The 22078-nt window shown below is 42.9% G+C and overlaps 1 protein-coding gene across 1 annotated transcript in view; it reads left to right on the forward strand.

Moving 5' to 3' along the window:
- Positions 1–22078, forward strand: part of FAM107B (family with sequence similarity 107 member B) — a 201323-nt gene that overhangs the window by 55622 nt on the left and 123623 nt on the right. Inside the window, exon 2 of the mRNA XM_011359599.1 lies at positions 14924–14984. Coding sequence (XP_011357901.1) covers positions 14924–14984 — 61 coding nt within the window. The remainder of the gene's footprint in view (positions 1–14923; positions 14985–22078) is intronic.

The following is a 22078-nucleotide window of genomic DNA, read 5'->3' on the forward strand; positions in this document are numbered from 1 at the left end:
AGATACCAAATTCTAATCTTGAAAATTATATAATGTCACTAACCAATGTTATCCTAATATATTTAATTTTAAAAATAAATTTTTAAAAAGGAGAAAAGACCATCAGAGGGACAAGTTTGTAATGGGCTAGTGTTGCAGAAGGTCACCACTACGACACCACACAATTCCCTCTTCCCTCGCCCTTTTTGTTAGGGGAAAAAAAAAAAAAAATCCTTGCCTGGGGCCAGCCATGCCTTCTGTCTGGTCTCCCTTCGCTGTGTAACACGAGGCAATGGACATCCTGGATGGCCTTTGCATTCGTTTCTGTTCCCACATTCGATGATTCTGTGAGAGACAGGAAAACAGGTTTGGGGCTGTTGTTACCGTTTCAAACGGCAAAAACAAAAACAAAAACAAAACCCCAAAGTTTGTTATAGAGAATTAAACGACATTAGCACAATGTAGGGGAACAGGAGGTTAAATTAGGACATTAAAGAATGTTTTCAGAGAAGTGGCTTAAAATCGGATGAACCCAATGCTTCCTTCCATAAGAACCGGCACTACAGAGGGATTTTTGAAGGAAAACATGCCTGGACATCTGGTTCTTGACTAGTGTCCTCTTGGAGCGCTGGCTGGTAGAGCACACGAGGGGCCATGTCCGGAGCGAGGCGGGACGTGGGTGCGTGCGCGTGCGTGACAGCGAGCGTGTGCGTGCGTCTGGACGTGCGCGTGCGCGCCTGTGCGCGCCGCGCAGGATAGTCGCTGCCCTGGTGATTCCTGTAAGCCAGGTGAAGTTTACCTGGTTACATTTTGGCGCCCATTCCCCAGTGCCATTTTTTCCTCCTGCTTGTAGCAGGCATCCAAGTGACCAGCTGGGCCTGTAGTTCGTTCAGAGCTGATGAGATTTCAAAGAACTTCGGCTGTCAGAGCTGCCAGTGGAAAGTGGAGGTTAGTCTTCTGGGAATGAGAGTCATGTGGCAGAAAATGCATGCCCTGGGAACTGTAGCAAATTATGCAACATGGGTCCCGCTCATGATACAGAGATAAACCCAGGCTGGGTTTCTTAGCTTCCACCTCCGCCCCCAGCCCCATTTTTATTGTCATTCAGAATCAGAACATTCATCTTTTGATTGGATGGTGTCTGATGTCGGCACTAATTACTCTCTCTACATTAAATTCTCTGCAAACACTGAAATGCCCTCAAGGCTTCCATATGGAAGTAAGCCATCCACTCCATTTTTCTTGAGTTCTGAAAGTTACAAGCCGCCGGGAAGCCAGGTGCTTGCTCTTTCATCCCCCAAGGTACCCTAGCGGATGCTAGGAGTTTATTGTGACAGGGTTTCCCTCCAGCTTCATAAATTGCCCAAAGAAATAGCTCACCTTCAAAGAATAGTCTCTTCACCGGGGATTATTTCTCGACTCTGTTGATTTTCTCCTGGATTTTGCTTGACCTCATTTTGTCAGCTACTCCCTCTGCATCACAATTATTATTACAGCTTTTTTTTTTTAAAGGACTCTTCAGTGTCCTCCGCACTCAAAGGCTGTCCACACGCCAATCCAGTCTGCATACTGTTTCCAGACTAATCTTCCAAATGGGCAATCTTTATGCTCCACTGCAGGCTTCCAACAGCCTTGCAAATTGAGTAAAAAGCCTTAACTGTGGCACTCAAACACTGTACTGTGTGCCCAGCCTATTTTCCCTTCCCTACAAATGCCCTTGAATGGCCAGAACCTGTCTTATTATTCTCATCACACACCATACTTGCCTTCTATTGTCCCCATAGTCAGCATCGTATCCTACCTCCTATCTCTACCTGCTTACAGTTATGCCCAGTTTCCATGCTCCAACTTACACCTATTTCTGTCATCCAGATTTTACTAGTTCCCCAAAGAGACGTGGTTCTGTCCTTCTCAGAACCTTCACAGCATGCGCTCCTGCCACTTTTTCAATGATCATATCTACTGTGTATTACAGGTAATTTATGTTTCTGTCTTAGTCCCAAAGAGGGCAGGGCAGTGCTTTCTAATTTGTAGTTCCCTGAAAGCTGGGACACTAGTTTGTATACAGTAAACAAGCATAAACAAGTCGACAGGAATATGGTGAAATGAACCCCAGGCTGAAAATCAGACAGATCTGGAGCTGAGTATTAGCCATATGATTTTGATCAAATCACATAACCTTTTTGAGCCCTAGCACGCCCAAGTATAAAGTGAGTATGATAGTACTTTTCTCAAAGAGCTGCTACATAGCTCATGTGAGATAACATATATAAAACATCTTTTTATATTATAAAGTGCGATACACATATAGCTGTAAGCAGTAAAAATTCGGTGAATTAAATTGAAAAATTTGCAAATAATTTCCCAAAATCTCCAAGGCACAGGCATTCTAATAACCCTCTGGGTTTTGTGTTAGCTCTTCCCACACTCAGTGTCACTTCTTTCTGCTTTTACTCAAATAACTCAATGGGGTCTTCCATCACTAAATCCAAAAGACATAGGGAACTGCCCACAGTAGATTTTTTGCTTCTCTCCAAGCAAATCCACCATGACTTAACTTGGTTTAGGAATACGACTGCATGAATGATTTGTTTTCATGCATTTAAAAATTACTATGGACATATTTTTAACCTTGGTATTTGTGTTTCAAGATCAAAAGTTGAATTAGGTTTGGGCCAGTGTGTGGCAAGTGGCCCCACAGCAATGAAGGTGCAAAATTGTAGAAACAGTCTAGGTAAGGGTACATCAAAACTGATGTTACACGCTCTGTGTACAAGGGGAGACAGCCGCTGCTTACCCTGAAGCCCACAGGCAACCTATTTTGCAGAGCGATAAAATAGCTTTCAAGGGCACCCTTATATTTTTCCTAGAAGTGAAGGCATCGTAAAGTGGCTTTTTTTCATTTGCTTCTTCCCAGTTACTCTAAAACTACTGAGAGAGAGAAAGAGAGAGAGAGAGAAAACCTGAAAACATTCTTGAACATAGTACTTTATAAATTATTGGTTCCTGAATGCATATTTGGCCTCTGATTAATTCCCGGGCAGGCATAGCACACCTTCCAATTCCACGAACATGAAGCCCTGCATTATTTCAAAACCTCACGGTACTTGCTCTGGAAATGATTCCAGGTTCCATGGAAATCTGGGGGAATGGCCCACTGCCATTTCTGTGACTCAGTTGGGTTTGGAGAATGCAGGATTGGGGGTCTACAGTGGGGAGGAGAGGAGAGTTAACCACGAAAAAATGAAGGAGCACAGGGACCAAGGCAGCCTTTTCTAGCTCCTTTTTTAAGGGACTAAGATGTGATATGCTTTCCATCCCCAGCTTCATCTAGAGGCCCAAGAACAGGATTGGCTCTCATTTCAGTCTTAGGGCTGAATATCTTTTTTATTTTCCCTCCCCGCACCTCCCCTCCTATTTCTCTCTCTAGACTGTCAATTTATCAGCCATCATCTAAATAAAATTGTTAGGCCTGGTTGAAGAGTGGAGGTTGTGGACACAGTTGACTGGGAGCAAAAGTAAACAGAACAGAGAGGAGCAGACCGTGACAGTCTTCAGAGACACTAAAGGAACAAATCACTGGGACCAGCCACGATGCTCTTGCTCACAGCCAGCGGGCCCTTGGGGTTGGGTCCCCCCATCCCACTGTTGTCTATGAAGTATACTGATGAGTTGGCAAGTGCAACCTACATTCAGAGCCAGCTGCTGAATCCAGGTTGGATACCTCTCTGAGATTCGTTAACAAGGCTAGGGACTACTGGACATTTTGTTATGGTAAACACAGGCAGACAGACACAGACTGATTGGTAGCTGGGATTCCACTTGATAAAAGGCTTAAGTCACCCATGGCTGGGTTGAGTTGTTAGACTTCCAGACAGCAGAGGGCCGTGGAGAAGGCTGACTGCATCATCGTGACTTCTGTATGGCTCTTCATAGCCCCATGTGCTAAATGACCTCTCTGGGTTATGTCTAGTTCTAAGATCTATAACTCTAGAAACTAATTCTGTTTGCTATGCTCGTAAAAGTCACGGGCCACATATTTTATTCTCCCTTGGCACATAAAGGATCAGAGAGGTTATTTGAATCACCTAGGCCCATGCAACAAGCCAACGCTCATTCTGAAACCAAATTCGGAGTATTTGAAGCTCAGGGACCCACTGCCTCACCTTCTTTTATTGATCAGTTACATACAGCAAAGGTAGGGTGAAAATTTATCTAAATTGACACGTCTGAGAGTGAAAGGGGACACCATTAATGATCATCTGGGACATCAGGCATAAACCATGATATATGGGTACTTCAGGTGTAGGGGGAAAGTTAAGTAGGTTTTTATGAGGGCATCAACAGGTCTTAAACTTGAATTCTTCAAAATTTATGGAGTGCTTTAAATTTACAAACATTTGTATTGCTTACCGCTCATAAAATCCACCTGTGTGATTAGGCTGGCTCCCCTTGTACCCAAAGGAAGTGCCTGGTGAAGCTGCCCACCCACCCCCTGCCCCAGTGTGGCGCATCTCAGTTTTAAGGTTCAAGTAAGTCCCTCACCACCCCACCCACTAACACACCAATCTCCACTACTTCCCCAAAGCAATAAGTATTAGATGGTTCAAAGGGAGCCAAGGCCTCCGCAAAAACGAATCTTTGGTGTGCCCTGGGGTCCATCTTGTGCGGCTAACCCCTTACCTTTCTTTCTAATTCTTCTTTCTCATCTTTCTAATCTAATCTGAGCTAATTGTTACCTGATGCCTGATTCTACCACACAGGATCAAAAGGAGACTCCTGTGAGGTTGGTTCCCCAGCGGATTCCTCCTTGTGTGGATATAATAACAAAGGGTAAGCCAAAATTGCAGGACAGCCCTTTGCCTGCAAACCTGTAATTGTCTCATTCACCAAATACCCTCTGATCTGGCTGTGAATTATCTATTCCTGGAAGAGACGCTGAAGCAGAGTAGGTAAGAGCAGTGGGCCTTAGAGATAGGCTTGGGTGTGAATTGGATATAGACTTGAGTTAGTAGATGCTACTGCAACTAGGTGCTTAACATTTTAAGTCTCTCTTTTCCGTAAAATGAAAACCAGGCCTATTTTATAGGAGTTTTCATGAAGAATAAATTAAATATTGTACGTAAAGCTTTCAGCTCGCTGCCTGGCCCATTGTGAGTCTTTGTCATCACGGCCGATGCCTTTAACCCCAAAGCCGCAGACTCACCACTCATCAGGTGGGCGAGAGAGCTTTGCTCAGAGCATAACCTGCAGAATGCAGAGCTGGTACTTGATCATGCCTCAGACAGTCTCCACTTGAATTTTTCTTTTAGAGACTTAAAGGACTAAACTAGACAAGAGTATAAACTCAGAGTACAGATTGCATCTTACTCATTTTCTCATTGCCCATAGTTATTGAAATCATATTTTATGAACCCCAAATTAAAATAGTCTGACCATTACAAAGTATGTTATAGCTGACACTGTCTCATAAAATCCAGGAAGTGTGGTTCCTTTACCCATGGTGCTTTTTACATAGCTGGCCCTCATGAATGTCTGTGGAATAAATAAATGGATGAATCATGACCACCACCACTGGAATATATGTATATGTATACACACACACACAAACACACATATATATTTATATAATTTTTGCATCCTGCTCTCCCTGATATATCTGCTGTTTGCTCTGTCACTCAAGGTCCCAACAGGAAACAGGTGGCCCTCAAATTAGAATAATTTAAGGAGAGCTTAATAAAGTGACTGTTCGCAAAAGTGTGGGTGGGGTGGAGAGGAACCACAAGGGACATTCTCAACGGTGGACGTCACTGCTTGTTGAATGACAATGAATAAAGGAAGCAGAGCTGCCGTTTGACTTGGTTTTCTAGATGAAAGCCCAGATTTGACCGCTTCCCCAGAAAGCACCTGTCTTCTCCCTGAGAGTAGACCAGAGCAGACCCACCGAGAGAGGTGGGAGAGTCCTGGGGAATCTGAACATCTGGAGCGTGTTGGCGGCAGCCGTGGGCCGCAGAGGACCAGCAGGAAGGTGGGTGGAGGGTGCTCAAACCAGAGAGTGATGTCTGGAAAAAGGCAACTCTGTTTATTAATTCCTTGTAAAGGAACTTTGGGCATTGCTTAAGTTGACACTCAAACTTGCAGTAACTGCCCTTCTCTTTCTGGAAGCTCTGACAAAGAGATGCTCAAACAAGCAGCACGTATCCTGATAGGAAGGGCAGAAGCGCTGATGGGCCTGGAGAAGCTGAGCAACTGAAAATCCCTTCACCAGACTTTTCCTTTGTCGTCGTTTAGTTTACTTTTGGTAGGCTGTGTGTATTTGTATGTGTGTACATGCACATGTGTGTGTTCACGTACACATATGTTTATCTATGTGTGTGTACTTTTTGTTTATGTGTGTTTTTGTGCGTGTGCATTTGAGTATGTGTGTTTGTGCATGTGTGTATATGTGTATAAAAGTTTGTTGTCTGTGTGTTTGTCTATGTGTATGTTTGTGTGCATGTGTTTCTGTAGGTGTACATATGTGTGTTTGTGTATATGCACGTGTATGTATGTGTAGTCTAGGAATAAGTGGTTCTGTCAGGCTATATCCAGGAGAAATATTGGGCAAGAAGCATTTATAGGCAGAATGGGAATGGAAATGGAAGGAAATCACCCTTGGCAGCACCTTTCATTAAGACCTGCCTCCCCGCCCACCAGCACACACACCTGTTTCTCCTCTGGCACTCCGAGTGGACTGGAAACTATGGTTGGCCCACAAACCATAAACATTTGCTGAGTGATCACTGCGTGCGGGGTGACAGAATTCTCTTCATTGTGTTGATTTTGTATTGTATGGGTTCCGTTGAAGCAAAATGATAAAAATACTGACCTCTAATGATGATCTCTTTCCAAATAACAAGAATGTTGAAGCTTCTGTTACTCTAAAGAGCATGGCGTGCTTTTCCTGCTCTCTCCCTTCTTGCTCTAGAAGCACGGCCACGACTTTTTGTTAATCTCCATTTTGTTAATGAGAAAATGAAGCACAGGTGGTATGAACTTGGTCAGGTTCCCATTGTTATATGGGACTGGAAGATGGCTCTTCTGGCTCTCCTTTTCCCTCTGACAGCATTGCCTTTCTAAAACGATATTAATAAGGATTAGTGGAAGGACATTATTTTTAATTCTTTTATTGGTAACACAACCTGAAAGGTGAGAGCAATATATTAACCCAGGGAAGTCCTGAATCCATTCTAGGAGGCTTCCCAGGTTTTCTCAAGCTTAGGTCTTCAGTGAGGGAAATTTCTGCAAAGCCATGAGTTGCATGACACTACTGTACTTAAAAGAACTGGTACAATTATATTTAAAAATAATGTTGCTTTAAAAGTTGCTTTAAGAGGTATGCTTGGTCAGGACTCTGCATATTGGTGGAGCCTGGGAGAGGGCAGGACAAGAGGTCACTGGCTCCCTCCCTCCTTCCCTCCTTCTCCCATTCTTTAGCTGGCAGTGAGCAACCCCAGTTTAGCATTTTTTTCCCCCCCAGGATGGATCCAGAAAATATTTTAAGCTCATTTGGGCAGTTAATAAATAGTACTTTATGTCAATTTAAGCTTCAGAAAAAGAGGTTGAATTTTGGAGCTCGAATCTAAATTTCCTGACTGTAGCTTCTAACTTCCTAGAAACATTTAGGTTTATCTAAAAAAAAAAATTAAAAAAAAAAAAATTCCACCTTTAAATTTCCACTTTTTTCTGGAAAGTTCTACAGGAAAACAAAAGAGTTGTTGGGTGTCACTGTCTAGGGGTGTAACCTCCTCATAGGCATAATTCCAGCTTCCATAAATGTCATGGCTTAGAGTAAGTTCTAAAGTGAGGCTGGTCAGGATATGGAAACTAGACCTCAGATTTGGGTCTCTGACAGCACCTCTCCTCTTTCTCTGCTTTCGATCCCTAACTAGAGACCCGTACTATCTGGTCCCTCTACCTGAACTCTGAGGGATGGTCGGAGCGAATTGGAAGGTGCTCCTTTAATGGCTACTGAGGCAAGGATCTGGCCTTGCCTTTATAGTCGTGTGACTATAAGTCTTCAATTTGCTCATGTGGTAAATGAGAGTATGAAATAAGAAACATTTATATTATGTTAGTCTCTGTCCCTGGTTCCTGGCACAAAGCTCCTTTGTAAACAAGGGTGCTAGGAGAATCTTCATTCTAACATTTGGTCTTCGGCCCCAGTTCTTGACACAGAGCTCTTAAACATTTGTAATTTCCTAAGTGATAGGAGCGTCTGACACAGGGCTCCTAAATGTCTTGGAATTTCCTGATTGCTAGGAGTGCCTTTTATTCTGATGAGGCGATGCTGAGTGGGCTTCTGGATGGGGGCTGGTCACCAGAAAGACCAAATCACCATTAGAAGCTTGGACATTTAAGACCCTCCTCCCCATTCTCCAGAGAAGGAAGAGGAGCTGGGAATGGAGTTAATAATTGCTCATGCCCAGGTGAGGAAGCCAACATAAAGTCCTAAAAAGATGGGTTTTGGAAAGCTTCTGGGTTGGTGAATACGTCTCCACACCCCAGATTCAGGGAGACAGAAGCTCCTGTGCTCGGGACCCTTCCAGACCTCAACTCATTTACCTCTTCATCTGGCTGTTCATGTATCTTTAAAAATATCCTTTGTAATAAATTAGCAATAGTAGCTAATAGTAGCTAGTTCCTGGGTTCTGGGAGACACTCTAGCAAATCATCAAAATGAAGGACGGGATCGTGGGAACCTCCAGTATGTAGCCACATTGGATAGAAGTTATAGCTATCCTGGGGACCTGCTGCTTGTGACTGGCATCTGAGGTGGGGACAGTCTCGTGGAACTGGGCCCTTAACTCACGGGACCATGACTGACTCAGGTTAGTGTCAGAATTGAATTGAGTCGTGGAGACTTGACTGGTGGTGTGGAATTGTTCTGTGTGGGAGAAAACCCCACAGGTCTGGTGTCAGAAGTGTTGCAAGTGTGAGTGGAGGAAAACTGCATTTTCTAAGGTAGAAGGACACCTGTTCTGGCCACCATACAGAGTTATCGAAGGACAGCACTTTTCAAATTGAGGTACTAAATAGAGATGAGGTATTACTACTTCGTGAACTAATATGAAGACAATGAAAACTGGTGTCCAAATTTCCAACAAAAGCTCTCATTCACAATGTGTATGAAATCCTTTTAGCACATTCTTTCTCAAACTTGCACTGTTTTCCAGGGATATTTGGCCGTCTGCCCTGCAGTGCTTGAAGGCACGTGATATGCATGCATAGCTTCCTGAAGCTTCAGTTTTATGAAAAAAAAAAAAAAAAGAAAAATTGGAGGAGAAAATTTTTTCTTTAAAACGAGTTATTTTCATTTCACAGTTTTCATAGAGTACCTGTGGATTAAAAGTCATTGGCAGCCAAGGAGCCATGATTCTCTCTCACTGGTCGTTCTGGCTGCTCTAACTATCATAGCCTGGGTGGGTTAAGCAAACGTCATTTATTTCTCACAGTCTAGAGGTTAGGAAGTCCAAGATCAAGGCGCTGGCAGATTTGGTGTCTGTTGGGAACCCACTTCTTGCTTCATAGACAGCCATCTTCTTGCTATGTCCTCCCGGTGGAAGGGGCAGGGGGCCTCTCTGGGGCCTCTCTTACAAGGGCACGAACCCCATTCACGAGGGCTCTGCCCTCATGACCTAATCACTTCCGAAAGCCCCACCTCCTAATTCTATCACCTTGGATATTAGTATTTTTTCAACATGAGAATTTTGGAGGGACACACGTTCAGACCATAGCCATCATAGGCAACCAGTCTGACCCTTTCTATTCCCCAGAAGTTGGAGAGTTTATTTCAATCCACATATTTTTGCAGTCATTTTGTAACTCTAAACTTAGGACCAGCATGTCGAATTATAGCCGTAAAGATTGTGTCAAACTTTCCTATGCTCTTGGTTCTGCAATTTCCACCATGTGAGAAATGTTGTTTTGCTCTGTGGGTTTTTTTTTTTTTTTGGCCCAGGGCTCTCTAAATGTCGAAACACACAATGGTCTGCCTTTGAAATGGCCTTTCCTAATTCTGAGGGGCGATCACTCATTCCTCCGTGAAACCGTACAGTCTATGTTCTTCTTTACCCAGAGTCTTCTTCAGTTAGTCCTTCCACTAAATATAGCTATTTAATAGCTAGCTGTTCTTTCCACTTGAGATTATATTTTCTATAAATAACACCGGCAAGGAGCAAACACGAAGGAAGGCAGCATGGTTGGCTGTGAGGGCAGGCGCTCTGACCCAGGCAGATGCTGTGACTCTTGCCCCACTTAAAGGCATGCATGCTTAGACAAAATCCTCACCCCTTCAGGGCCCCCTCTGTATAATGGGGACACAAATCTCAAAAGCTTTTTCAGTCTTTTCCACAGGAGTACTCCCTGTCCAGGACTCCATGTCCAAACTTCCTTGCCATTCCATAGTCATCCTAAACATTTAGGTCAGTTCTGTATACCTTTCCTCAATGTACTCAAATTTGTTTTAATATACAAATCGCATCTTTCCTCTCATATCTTCGAGTGAAATTCATGTTCCAGAGAGGCTTTGCATACCTCTAGCATATTCCAGGATACCTCCAGGAGGTACCTATACTTTACAAGTGTGGTTGTTAAAATGACACTCGGGTTGAAAATATTCAGCAGGTATGTGTAAATAAGAATGTAATGGCTGTTAAAATATTAAAACACCTTTCTATCAACTGGTAAGTAACTGCTTCCAAGCCTTTGAGTGGCGTCCATTTCTCACATTACCTCTCTCCCCAGATCCTTGAACTGCATGGTCCAGGAACTAAAGGGACCTTCAGGACCCTCCCTATTCTGATTAGCTGGTGGCCTGCACCATCCATCCTGTTAAATATTTTGAATATCATCCCACATTACATGTAACATATATGAAGGTCCTGGCACATACTCGGCACTAAATAAGCAGTAGGCATTTTTAGTCCTGTGGCTTTGGGAATATATATTTTGAACAGCACTGTGGCCAGCATCCCTCCCTCCCCCGCTCGGGACCCGGTATTCCCTCCCTATCTCCCGAGGTTCCGGTGAGGCTTCCAATCGCAGCACTCCTCCCTCCAGTAGCTCTTGAGATGGGTGATGATGTAGGTCTGGAAAATCCCAGTCCCTGTTTCCTGGTAGGCATGTGCCTGTGACTAGGAGTAAGTACTTCACCCAGGATGGACCATTCAGAGTCCACCCCTAGACTTCTGGGTATAAATGCAGGGACTGAGAAGTTTCTTGTCCTGCCTTGAAAGGAGCTGTTCTGTGTACTGGGGTCCAGAGACACTTCTCTGGAGTCTGAATGAACTGGAAGGATGTGGTCAGAGCTTCTAGTGGCCCTGACCATGTAATGAAGGAAGAGCCTGAGAAGTGACACACAGACAGAAATGGGTGAATGGAGGCAATGAGAAAAAGAGAAGCCCTGATGATATTGTCTGGGGACCAGACCCAATTTCCATCCTGGTCAACAGTGATTCTCAAACCTGGGTGTGTATCGGCAACACTGGGAGAGCCAATGAGGAATCCCGAGGCCCAGGCTCGTCCACGTGCGACAGAGCTGAGTCCTCTGTATTTCTGCCGTCTTCCAGGTGATTTGGATGCACATCCAAGGTCGAGAACTGCAGCCTTACAAGCACGTGATCTCATGCATCTCTTCTGTTGCCGTAGTTACTTAGGTTTCCTATAGGCAGAGATAAAGAAAAGCAGTTAGCCCTCTGGGGCACCAGGCAAACAATGAATGAAATGAGCCTCTGGTCAGCCCCAGTCTCCCTGATGTTGGGTAGCTTAGTGAATTGTGGTTTTTGCTCATGATGAATATATTCTCCATGGACTCAGTGTTGGCCAGAGTGAGGGGATGAAGTGGCTAAGACAGGAGTGACACCTTCCATCTTCTTGGGCTCCCCTGCACTACAATTACCTGACGGGATTTCCCTGCCTTGCCTTACCCTCTGAAACCCCAGCAGTAGCCTTGGTGCTCCCGGCTTCCGTTCCTGACCACCCCGTGCCTTTCTCGTGTGGCCCTGTGAGGCGTGCCACACCTCCTTGTCTAGGACCTGGGGGTGCAATAAACTTTATTTTCTCCCTTCCCTATCTTCTCTTGTAAAGTATACAAAACACCTTGGGATTAGTCCTCAGAGGAAACAGATGAAAAGCCCAATTGTTTGCCACATTTTAATAGCACCTCAGTGCATCGTCCCTGTCACATTCCACTTAATTATATTGTGCAGTACATCATAGCATGTGAGGTACAGAAGTCAATAATCAACACACCCCACTCCCGGCTTCCCAGAGCCAAGGTATCAACTGGGACTCATTCTGTTACAAGCGACAGACAACTTGATACATAGAAATGGTTTTGATTTTAAAAAATCAATGTAGCTTTTAAAAAAATAAAAAGGAATGTAATTGCTGAAAAGTCCATGGTTGAGCTCGCCTCAGGCATGGCTGGATTTGGTTCAAGTGATAATATGAGGACTTGCTATCAGTCCATCTCTTGGCTCTGCCTTCTTTTATGGGGCCTCTGTCGCAGCTGCATGTGATAGCAGTAGCTCCATCCCTCACAGTTGTGTCAGGCTCCAGGATCAATGGGTAAGAATAGAAATCATAGTCCAGAGAAAAATTTCTCATTAGCCCTGGCTGGGTCATATGATCACTCTAAACTAATTGCAGGGAAATGCAGTGGACTGATAGGCCCTGGATCACATGACCACTTTGAACCAAGCTCAGGAAAAATTGCATCACTCTGGGTCACATGACCACACTATACCAATCACTGGGAATGCACTGGATTAATGGTCTAGCCCTGGGTCACATGACCACCCTTGGAGTAGGGGCCTAGGGTCCTATGCAGGGCATGCAGTTGGTTTTATAGGAATTACAATTCATTAAGAGTGGGAAAGGATGACTTTAAAGAGGAAATTAGGACACACTTACTAGACAGAGTGAGTGAATGCCAGGCAGTAAAATCAACAGATGTCTACTACAGTTGGACTGTTGTCATTTTATTTTAGCTCCATTGGGAAAAGGCCAGTAAGAACAAATTCAGCAAGTCACAGACTTCCACTGAGGAGAAGAAACATAAGAATCTAAGGAGCTCAGCCTTTTTTCTCTAAATAGAACCGAGTTTATGCTATCGAAGACAGATGCTTGTTTATTCTGTGCTGAGAGCTCTCCAGCCTAAAGTATTCCAAATATCCTTCCATCTGCAGATCATTCTAGGGCTTTGCAGTTTTTACTAGTTAATGAGAAAATTGGAGGAGGGGCGATTTAAAAAAAAGTAATAAATATGTTTGGAGGAAAGCTAAAGGGCTAAGTTATTTCACCATTCTGGAATTTAGAGCAATAAAAAAGTAAACAGTTTTATTGGCTCAAAGGAGAATCCTTTCATCTATGAAACAACTTTATTTGGGTTGTTTTGGCATCTTGAGAGACTTTCCTTGTGGCTCTATTATAAAATAGCTTCTCATGTTTTTATTATATAATGTCTTGTTGGGCCTCATGGCATGAGAAATTATTTGCTGCATTTAGTTGCTGTGTGATGGAGCTTTTCTATCATTTACATGTCCTTTGGTATACTATTAATTTACATCCTCTCCAGAAATGTAATTTTGAAAGCAATCTTTATTAAAATTTCTTATAACATAAATTTGAGATAATTGGATTGAAGGCGCGTTTACTCAAATTGCCCATGGCAATGCAATTTTATGGGTTTCAAAAGCAGGACAAATTTTTAGAACTAGTACCTGATGACGAACATTTGAAGATGACTTTTGCTCTCTGGGAAAACTTTTGTTCCCACAGAACAGGTGAAATCAATTCTCTGATAAGTTGATACTGATAATGATTTAATGAAACTAATCTTTATGAATTGAAAAGGACATTTTAAAAAATCTTTCTAACCAAGCTTGAGAGACTGGTGGATTTTCATCACCAGAGATGAGATGTTACCTAGAAACTGCAAACTTAGGACAAACTGGGGAGTGCTCTTGTGGTGAGTAATCCCAGTTTTTGAGTTTCATTCTTCCACTCTGTTTACGGAGTAGCTTCAGGTATCATTTATGGAGCACATATCCATATGATTTATTATGGTCTAGACTATCTTCTCTATGAGGCTAAATTCTTAGGAAGAACAAAGTATGCAAAGAAGTTTGCCTGCCTAGGAAGGAAGCTGAGTAGGCAGTTGCCCTCAATATAATTCAAAGAATGCTATAAGGGATCCTGTCTAGACGTTAAGGTTAAGGTCCCGGTATTCAACCAGTATTGTTCAGTGAAGGAAAAAAATAAATAAAGGAATCAGCATAAATTCATCTTGCAGACGAAATTAGATAAGCACCTTGTACACGTTCTTCTCACTCCTAGCTGGGTCTGCTTTTATCAGTGCTACAGCAGCGACAGTTGTCATTAAAGAATATCATTCCAGAATCCAGAAAAGAATGTGTCCATCCAGAGATAAAATTAACTGTGAACTGTGATAGAGTTTTCAAGAGAACATGAAATCAGCTCTTTGAATTACGAAAAGCAAAAACATAATTCTCTTTTTGCATCATCCTGGCAGAATTTCTATCTTACTGAGAAACCCACCACCACTATGTCTAAGTAACTGACACCCCCAAACATACTAGTCACAGAGGGCCCATGGATTGTATTCCTCCAGGGGCAGCCTTTATAGACACCACCATGTGTATATGGCACCCTGCAGTTTGCAACCCAGCGCCCGCATAGCTATTCTATTCAACATCCATTGTTCATTTTTTACTTGTTGAAAGCCGAAATTTTTAAGAGGGCTTGATCTATTTTTTTCAGATCTCGATCTCATATTACTTAGTAGGTTTGCAAAAAAAGCGTTGCTGTGAATGAATGCCTTATTTTGACTTTCTCCCTTCTTTTTTTTTTTTTTCCTTTGGTTCGTGGGGCTGGAACTCAGGAAGAAGATGAATCCCAAGAAGAACCTAGATGCCTCCAGTTGGAACAGAGGACGACGTCAGGTAGGGTACATTCCGTGTGATGCCTCCTTTCCTGAGCTGCCGTTGCTGACAGCAGGGCTCACAGCATCCTTTGCAGACAGCAGCGGAAAGTCCGATGCTCCAAATGATCGGAAAGATGACTAGAAATGTCACTTATAACGTATTATTCCCAGCATGACATCTGGACAATCTGGTCATGATGCAGAAGATGGCCTTTTCTCTTCTTTTATTGATTACAATTCTTGATGAATCAATACTTGAAGTAGATGATGATAACGATGACGAAATTTCAAATTCTGTAATACTAAAATAAGAAGCATAGTTATTCACTGAAGTACTTATGATTACCTTCAAAATGTTATTTAGATACATATGCTGGTTTTTTTTTTTTTTTATTTGTGTATAGTTAAATATGCAGCTTTGTTTAGCTCTTTACTCCATAACAGGACTTCCTATGAGATAATAAAGAAAGAAACTAATGATGAGTGGGTTTATAACTTTGCTTCTGTATGATCAGTATGATCAGTAATGAAAATGAGATATAAAGGTCATAAAAATAAATATTACTTGAATTGACCTAATAAGAACGAAAGCTAAACCTTAATACTCTCGGCTTCTATTTTCCCATGGCTTTTCGCATAGTGCTTCATATGATTAGAGGTTGGAAGAGAGTTCCAGACGTGTCTGTTGCTGGTGGAGGCTCATAGTCTTGTGATTTAATGGAAATCAGGGAGCAGAACTAAGAAAATAGAAAGGGTAACAAAAAGAATATGCAAAGTGAGATGGGAAAGGTTGTACTCTGCTCTGATATAGATGGAAGAGAATTAGCAATTAACCAGCTCCTCCATCTCCCTCTGCACCCCTCCCGTGTCTGCCTCCACCTTCAACAAACATCGCTCTGGTTTAGTGCCCCTTTGTAGGACACTCTCCCCTTGCAGATCCTTGCGTGGCCAGCATCATCTCATCAATCAGTCCTCAGCTGAAATGTCTAGGCCCACAGGCCACCTTATCATTCCTCCAAATCACTCTTCATTCCATTGCCCGTTTTTATTTCTATTTTTTGTAACACTTACTATGAACCAAAATAATCTTTCTATTGATTGGTTTATTTACCGATTGTCCCCTAGAAAGTAAGGGGACCTTGCCCGTCTTCTTAGCACCTTGGACAGTACCTAGCACACAGTAGTCATTCAGTAAGCTCTTACTGAGTCCCTTGTGTCCACTGTATGCAAGACATTCTCTTTCTCTCTGCAATGGAGATGAGAGTGGGGTGGGCTTGATGTGAGCCGACTCCATGCCTATTTTGGATTTCTGGGATATAAAAGCGAATAAGACATGATGCTTGCCCTCAAGAAAACATATTACGTCTGAGAAACAGACAGGGCTAGAACATGAGAAATCATGTGAAAAGATGGGTGCAGTCAGAGCACGGCTAGAGCACCCACGAAGGGCCCGCTAAATCTGTGTGGCGGAAGCAGGCTGCGAGAAGTCTCCTGCGGTTGTGATTCTTGTGATGCATTTTGGAGTTTGAAAGTAGGCATCAGAGGCAGGGTTGGAACTTGCATATCATGCCCTGAAAATTGTCCCAAGTGCCACTTTTGCACACTTACTGTTGATTTTCAGTTCCACAGCTAGAGAAGGCTGGTAGGATGGCCATTGCTGGCTCAATGCAAATTTGGCCAACCAAGTGACTTTGGGTTTCCCCGTTGTGGTTATAGATGATATTATTCGCTCTCTTGGCATAGTATCTCCTATATTTTGAGTATATTCGTTCACATCGAAAGCCTCGATTAGGTCACATGTCGTAAAGGCACCATGACTCCCCAAGGCTTTTCTAAAACATGAGTTGACTTAGTGAACTCTACCATGACACCCTGGGATGAGAAATCAGACACTCCATTTTCAAACAGTCTGCTAAGGTTCCTAGAGCGTCTGGCCCTTGGAACATGTTATTAGAAATCTGGTATAGTGATAAAGACGCCCCTCAGCCAAGACATTTAGAGTCAGAGATCCCAATGGAACATAATGCCACAGAAAAGGAGGAACACGGTTTAGTTAGAAATCTGTACTTCCAATTTCCTTGTGATTGTGTTATGTGGTTTTAGATTTTGAATTGTGAATAAATGGCTTATTTCCTTGTTTTCTTCGAAAACACCTAACAACCCTATTCCCTAAGTAGAATTTAAAGCAGAAAATGGAGAGTTTCTCATTATTTCTAAAAAAATGCTTGGGTCTACTGACTTTAGGGTGCGCTGTAGAGTCCCTCTTCTTTACTCAGGATGCACTCCAAATGTACGTTTCTACATTGTGATTTTAGTATACTCGTGTCTCTAGTTTTAGTCCATTCAATTCAGATCTACTGTATTTATTAACCATTCTTCGAAATCCTGTTCTGCATAAGTTGTGTACTAGATTCTTTGAAAAGTATGAACATATAATACATTAACTTACAACATGTTCACTGAATGTCTAATACGTGCTAGTTGCTGTGCTAGGAATTATGTTTCATGTAGAATGGTAAATAAAAACAGACATGACTCCATGTTTCGTGGAGCTTGTGGGAAAATGACAAACATTGCCATTATACAAATGATAAGAAAATACAAATTATAGAGAAATTATAGCCTTTAAACAAGTAACGTAGACGTTATAGTCAAGGCGGAGTGCGGTGGGAGTCTTGCCTTCACAGAGCTTGTAGTAAAATAGAATCTGTGAAACATGGACACAAAAAGCTGAGACTAAAGATAGGATATGGTATGGCCTAAAACAGAGACAGGAGGAGGGAGGAATGGGAGTGCTAAAGAGGTGAGAGATTCAATTTGGGTGGTCCAGGAAGTTATTTAAGAGATCGTGGCATATGAGCTGGGTCCTGAAGGATGGACATGGAATCCATTTGTGAAGAAAGACACATTAGCCAGGGTGTTTATAAAGTGAAAGTGAAATACTGTAAGTTGAATCCAAAGTGATATCTCTTTGGAGTCCGGCCCATTTTTTGGCTGATGACCTAATCCTTAGGCATCAGTCACTTTATCTGAGGTCTGTAATTTACACTTGCAGGACCCACCCACACAAGGGATAATGACAGGTTGATTAGGAATGTGTTTAAACTTTACTACTGTCATTACCTATGCTTTGCTCTCTAATGGTTCAGCGTCTCTGTACATTTGAGTTTTTTTCTAGGATTTTTGTTGTTGTTTTGTTTTGTTTTGGTTTTTAGTAAGTGGCCTGCCTGTGATAGACAGAAGCCTAATGCCTACTCAGAATCAGGTGACATTTCCTCTTGACTTCATGGATATATTAGCTGAGGGGATAGGGTAGCCCACTTATAAGTCCTTTTTAATGTGATACAGTGTGGGGTGGCTGTCGGCTGGTGCTCCATTTCAGCAAGACCAGCGAGGGGCAGGTTCCTCAGATGGACAGTGTACCTTTGCCTCCTGCCTGTCCCCTCCACGCCTAGCTCCTCCTCAGTGGGGAGGAGCACATTGGCCTCCAGTTTCTCTGCCATCAGAAGGACATGCAGTCAGGCACATATACCTTGGTACATATCATATCCTGTGTTACCTCTTCTTCAGCCTATTGGCATTTTAAGCTGCAGATCTATCTGTGGAATGAAAAACATTTGGTGGCTCTTAAAGAGATTTGAAACATCAGCAAACCGGTAAAGAAGAGGGGACATTTCTAGCCGTAGTCACAATGCATGGTTAGCCACTTTCTTGACCCAAGCACAAGAAGGCCCGGAATCATGGGGACAGTCAGAGAAGACTCCACCAGACTATGTGTTCCTTAGAAGCTGTGTCCATTTACAAGTGATGTTGGATCCTTTATTGAAAGGTGCCGTTTTAAAGATGCAGTGCACCCTTTTGATATAACATCCAATGTGAAAATAAAGAAAAAGATACAAAACTGAACCTGGGCTATGCACAGGTAAAGGAAGAACGAGGTTATAGGCCCATGAGAAACGGCGATGGAAGTGGAAGTATCACGGAGGAAAGATGTCCATACTTCAGTGTTCCTTTGATGTGCTCGTGATGCTGTTCGTATAATAAAGAAATAAAAAACAGAGATGCTTTACTAATAGTTACGTGAAGAGGTTATAATTCCAAACAGAGATAACTGTATGTCTGCAAGAAGGTACAATTTGAAGCTTGACAACATAACCCTCTGAGGATAAGCCAATCTTTGGGCCTAGCCGAGGACAGGGGAAGGAATCAGTTCACATGTTCTCACCGGGTTTCTGCCTCATTTTTCAGCAACTGCTCTGTTGAAGTTGTGAGGCCCACCCCCTCTCAGGTCTTTCTTTCCGTGGGTAGTCATTCTTTCCTTTTCGCCTTCCCACAGAATCTGTTCCCTTCCCAGAGCCTTATATGGTTACTGTGACGTTCTTTTTTAGAGAAGTTTTATGATGAGACCTCACTTAATCTCTTTCTATTCCACTGAAAGGCCCTTCGAACAAGCCGAGTATCACACATACATACAACAGCCTGGAAGAGGCATCACTATTGAATAAGATTAAAGTTGAACATTACTTTTTTAGTACAGAGACTCAGGCTTATAGCTGACATAAAGAAACCACAGATCTTGCCCATACTAATCTTATTTGAAGCCAAAAAAAAAAAAAAAAAGATATAGTACCAGTTTTCTAGAGAGAAAGAGATGAGCAATCTTTCAGAGGTGGCACATCTTAGTTTAATTTATTCATTCATTCCCTTGTGGGCAAGGAACTGATGAATGGGTCAGCTATGTTTTCTGGAGAGAATTCTTTTAAAAAATGAATTGCATCCTTTCTGGTGGCTCTGTTTAAAAAAAAGTAAAATGTGTTTTTAAAATGTTGGCTCAGTCTTGCCATTTCTGTTGCTATGCATTGATTTAGAAGCAGGCCAAGTAGTTTTGAATGCTGAAATATCTTTAAATGTGTTTAAAATTCAAGAAGACTTTGTGTAATACTTATTAGCTTTTGGGCTGCACTCACCCTGTGCTGTCAGGACCCCAAAGTACAGCACTTTGATCAAAAGAGGGGAGAATCCTAAAAGTTGAAGCCATTTTATTACAGTGAAAGCTTTTCATCAGCACATCCTCTGCTTGCTAAATGTCACCTAGTGCTGAGTGGAGCCCAGCACACTCAGAGTTGGCTGTCTGCCTCATCTGCATTCAGTCACATTTTCATTTCCTGTAGTTTGTAGGTTTCTCAAGTGTGAAGTAACAAACCCCAAACGGTTAAAATTCTTCAACTAAAAATGGATGCAACGAGGGAAAAAAAAACATATGTATTTTTGTAACCTTTACAGGGAAGTGAGACCAGGGTTCCACCAGCAGCAGCTCAAGCAATGTGGGGTTACTGTGTTCAGGGGCCGGCCCCCTACAGAGGTCAGCTTTTCCGCCTCCAAGTCTTGAGAGGCGACAAAAGGAGACCCATTCTCTGATAATTCAAAGTACCTGCTTTTACTTTCTTGACATAGTTGAAAATTCAAAATGAGGTTTCTCCCCCAACCAACTATATATTGCAGTCACCACTCGCTTTGATTATGCAAAAAGTTATCTTCCTTACTGATTTTTCCAAGGCTATGGCCAAAAAATGAATAGAAAACTTCAGTTAGGGAAGTTAGAGAAACAGAAGAGTGTTGTACTTCCTTTTCCTGAATTTACTTTCTTTCCATCCCCTTAACCTTGGAACAGACAATCCGAGGGTTCTGGGAGGCATTTTATGAGGGACAGTGTTACTGGAGATGTAGATGACTTCCTGTGTTTGATGTTTGGTCTGCAAGGCTCATGTTCCCACCCACCGTTGGGTCTTTGTTCTCAGTGAGGCTTTTCCTGAACAACTCGAGCAGAACTGCAGCCTTACCTTCGTCTCTCACCTCCTTGCCCTGCCTTGCTTGTCTGAAAACCACTCACCACTCTCTGGCACCCTCGCTCCTTGACTTGCTCTTTGTGGGTCTCCCCCTGTAGAAGCTAAGGTCCACAAAGGCAGGGGTGTTTGAGCGTTTTTATCTGCTGCTGCATGCAGAATGAATGCTTAGAACAGAGCCTGACATATAGGGGTGCTCAGTATTTGTTTGTTGGTTGAAGAATGTATGTTTGGTCTTTACAACTCTTGCTAAAGCAATTAGATCAATCAGAAACTGAACACTGAGTGTCGTTTTCTATTTGTTTTCTTCCCCAGCTCCTAGCACAGTGCCTGAAATATGGAAGAACTCAAAATAAATGGTTGTTTGATTAAAGTGTACACGCACACATGGATGATTGAGTCTGGCTTACGACACGGCTTTTGGTATAAAAAGTGTTATTTGGTTGAGGATATAACAAACACAAAGCAGACCATGCTAATCCATGAGGCAGACACAGTCTCACCTTTGAGGAGCTAACTGAGCTGCCTTTTCGCTCCCTGAAAGCAGAGTGAAGGGTTTCCCTTCTTTCCATTCCCTTAACAGGAGGACAGGCGGTCTGAGGGCTCCTGGGAGGCCTTTCACTAGAGAAAAGGCTGGTGGGATTGTAGGTGACTTCCAGCAAAGTTCTGTTCCCTAAACTCCTTTATGGGACTTCACTATCTCACTTTTATTTTAGTTGAAGGAATCTCACTACTTCATCCCTACTTCAAATAACAATGATTGGAGGTTCCTGTCATATACATTCTTCCCAAGAAACGAAGGCAGCAACATGCTAGATGCAGGAGGTTTACCAGAGGAACACAGACCTGCGAAGGTGACATATTCTCTGTTCCAAGAACTAAGACACCACTGAATAGGAGGCCATGGGCTCTAATGCTCTACATACTCATAAAGAAGAAGATGTTTCTAGAACTTACTTACAGATCCTGCGTTACCAGTGTAAGTAGGAGAACAGTCTCTTTTTTGGGCCTATGTTGGACTTGCCCTAGAATCTGAGGAGCTGTTTCTCTGGTGACCGGGGTGGGAGGCTGTGGGAGGTGGCAGGGGAAGGCAGCAAGGCCATGCTTCCGGACGGAGGCGAAGGGACACTTCCTGGCCTGCCGTTAAAGATGCCCCAGTGTGCTCCCAGCTCACTGCCATTTTGCATTGAGAGGGTGTCAGACGAATGAAATCTGCTTTCCACGTCCAGCGCTTTCCTAGGCAAAGTCCCACCGTGTGACATTACCGCCC

The sequence above is a fragment of the Pteropus vampyrus genome, unplaced genomic scaffold (assembly GCF_000151845.1).
Source record: "Pteropus vampyrus isolate Shadow unplaced genomic scaffold, Pvam_2.0 Scaffold49, whole genome shotgun sequence".
Classification (NCBI taxonomy): Eukaryota; Metazoa; Chordata; class Mammalia; order Chiroptera; family Pteropodidae; genus Pteropus; species Pteropus vampyrus.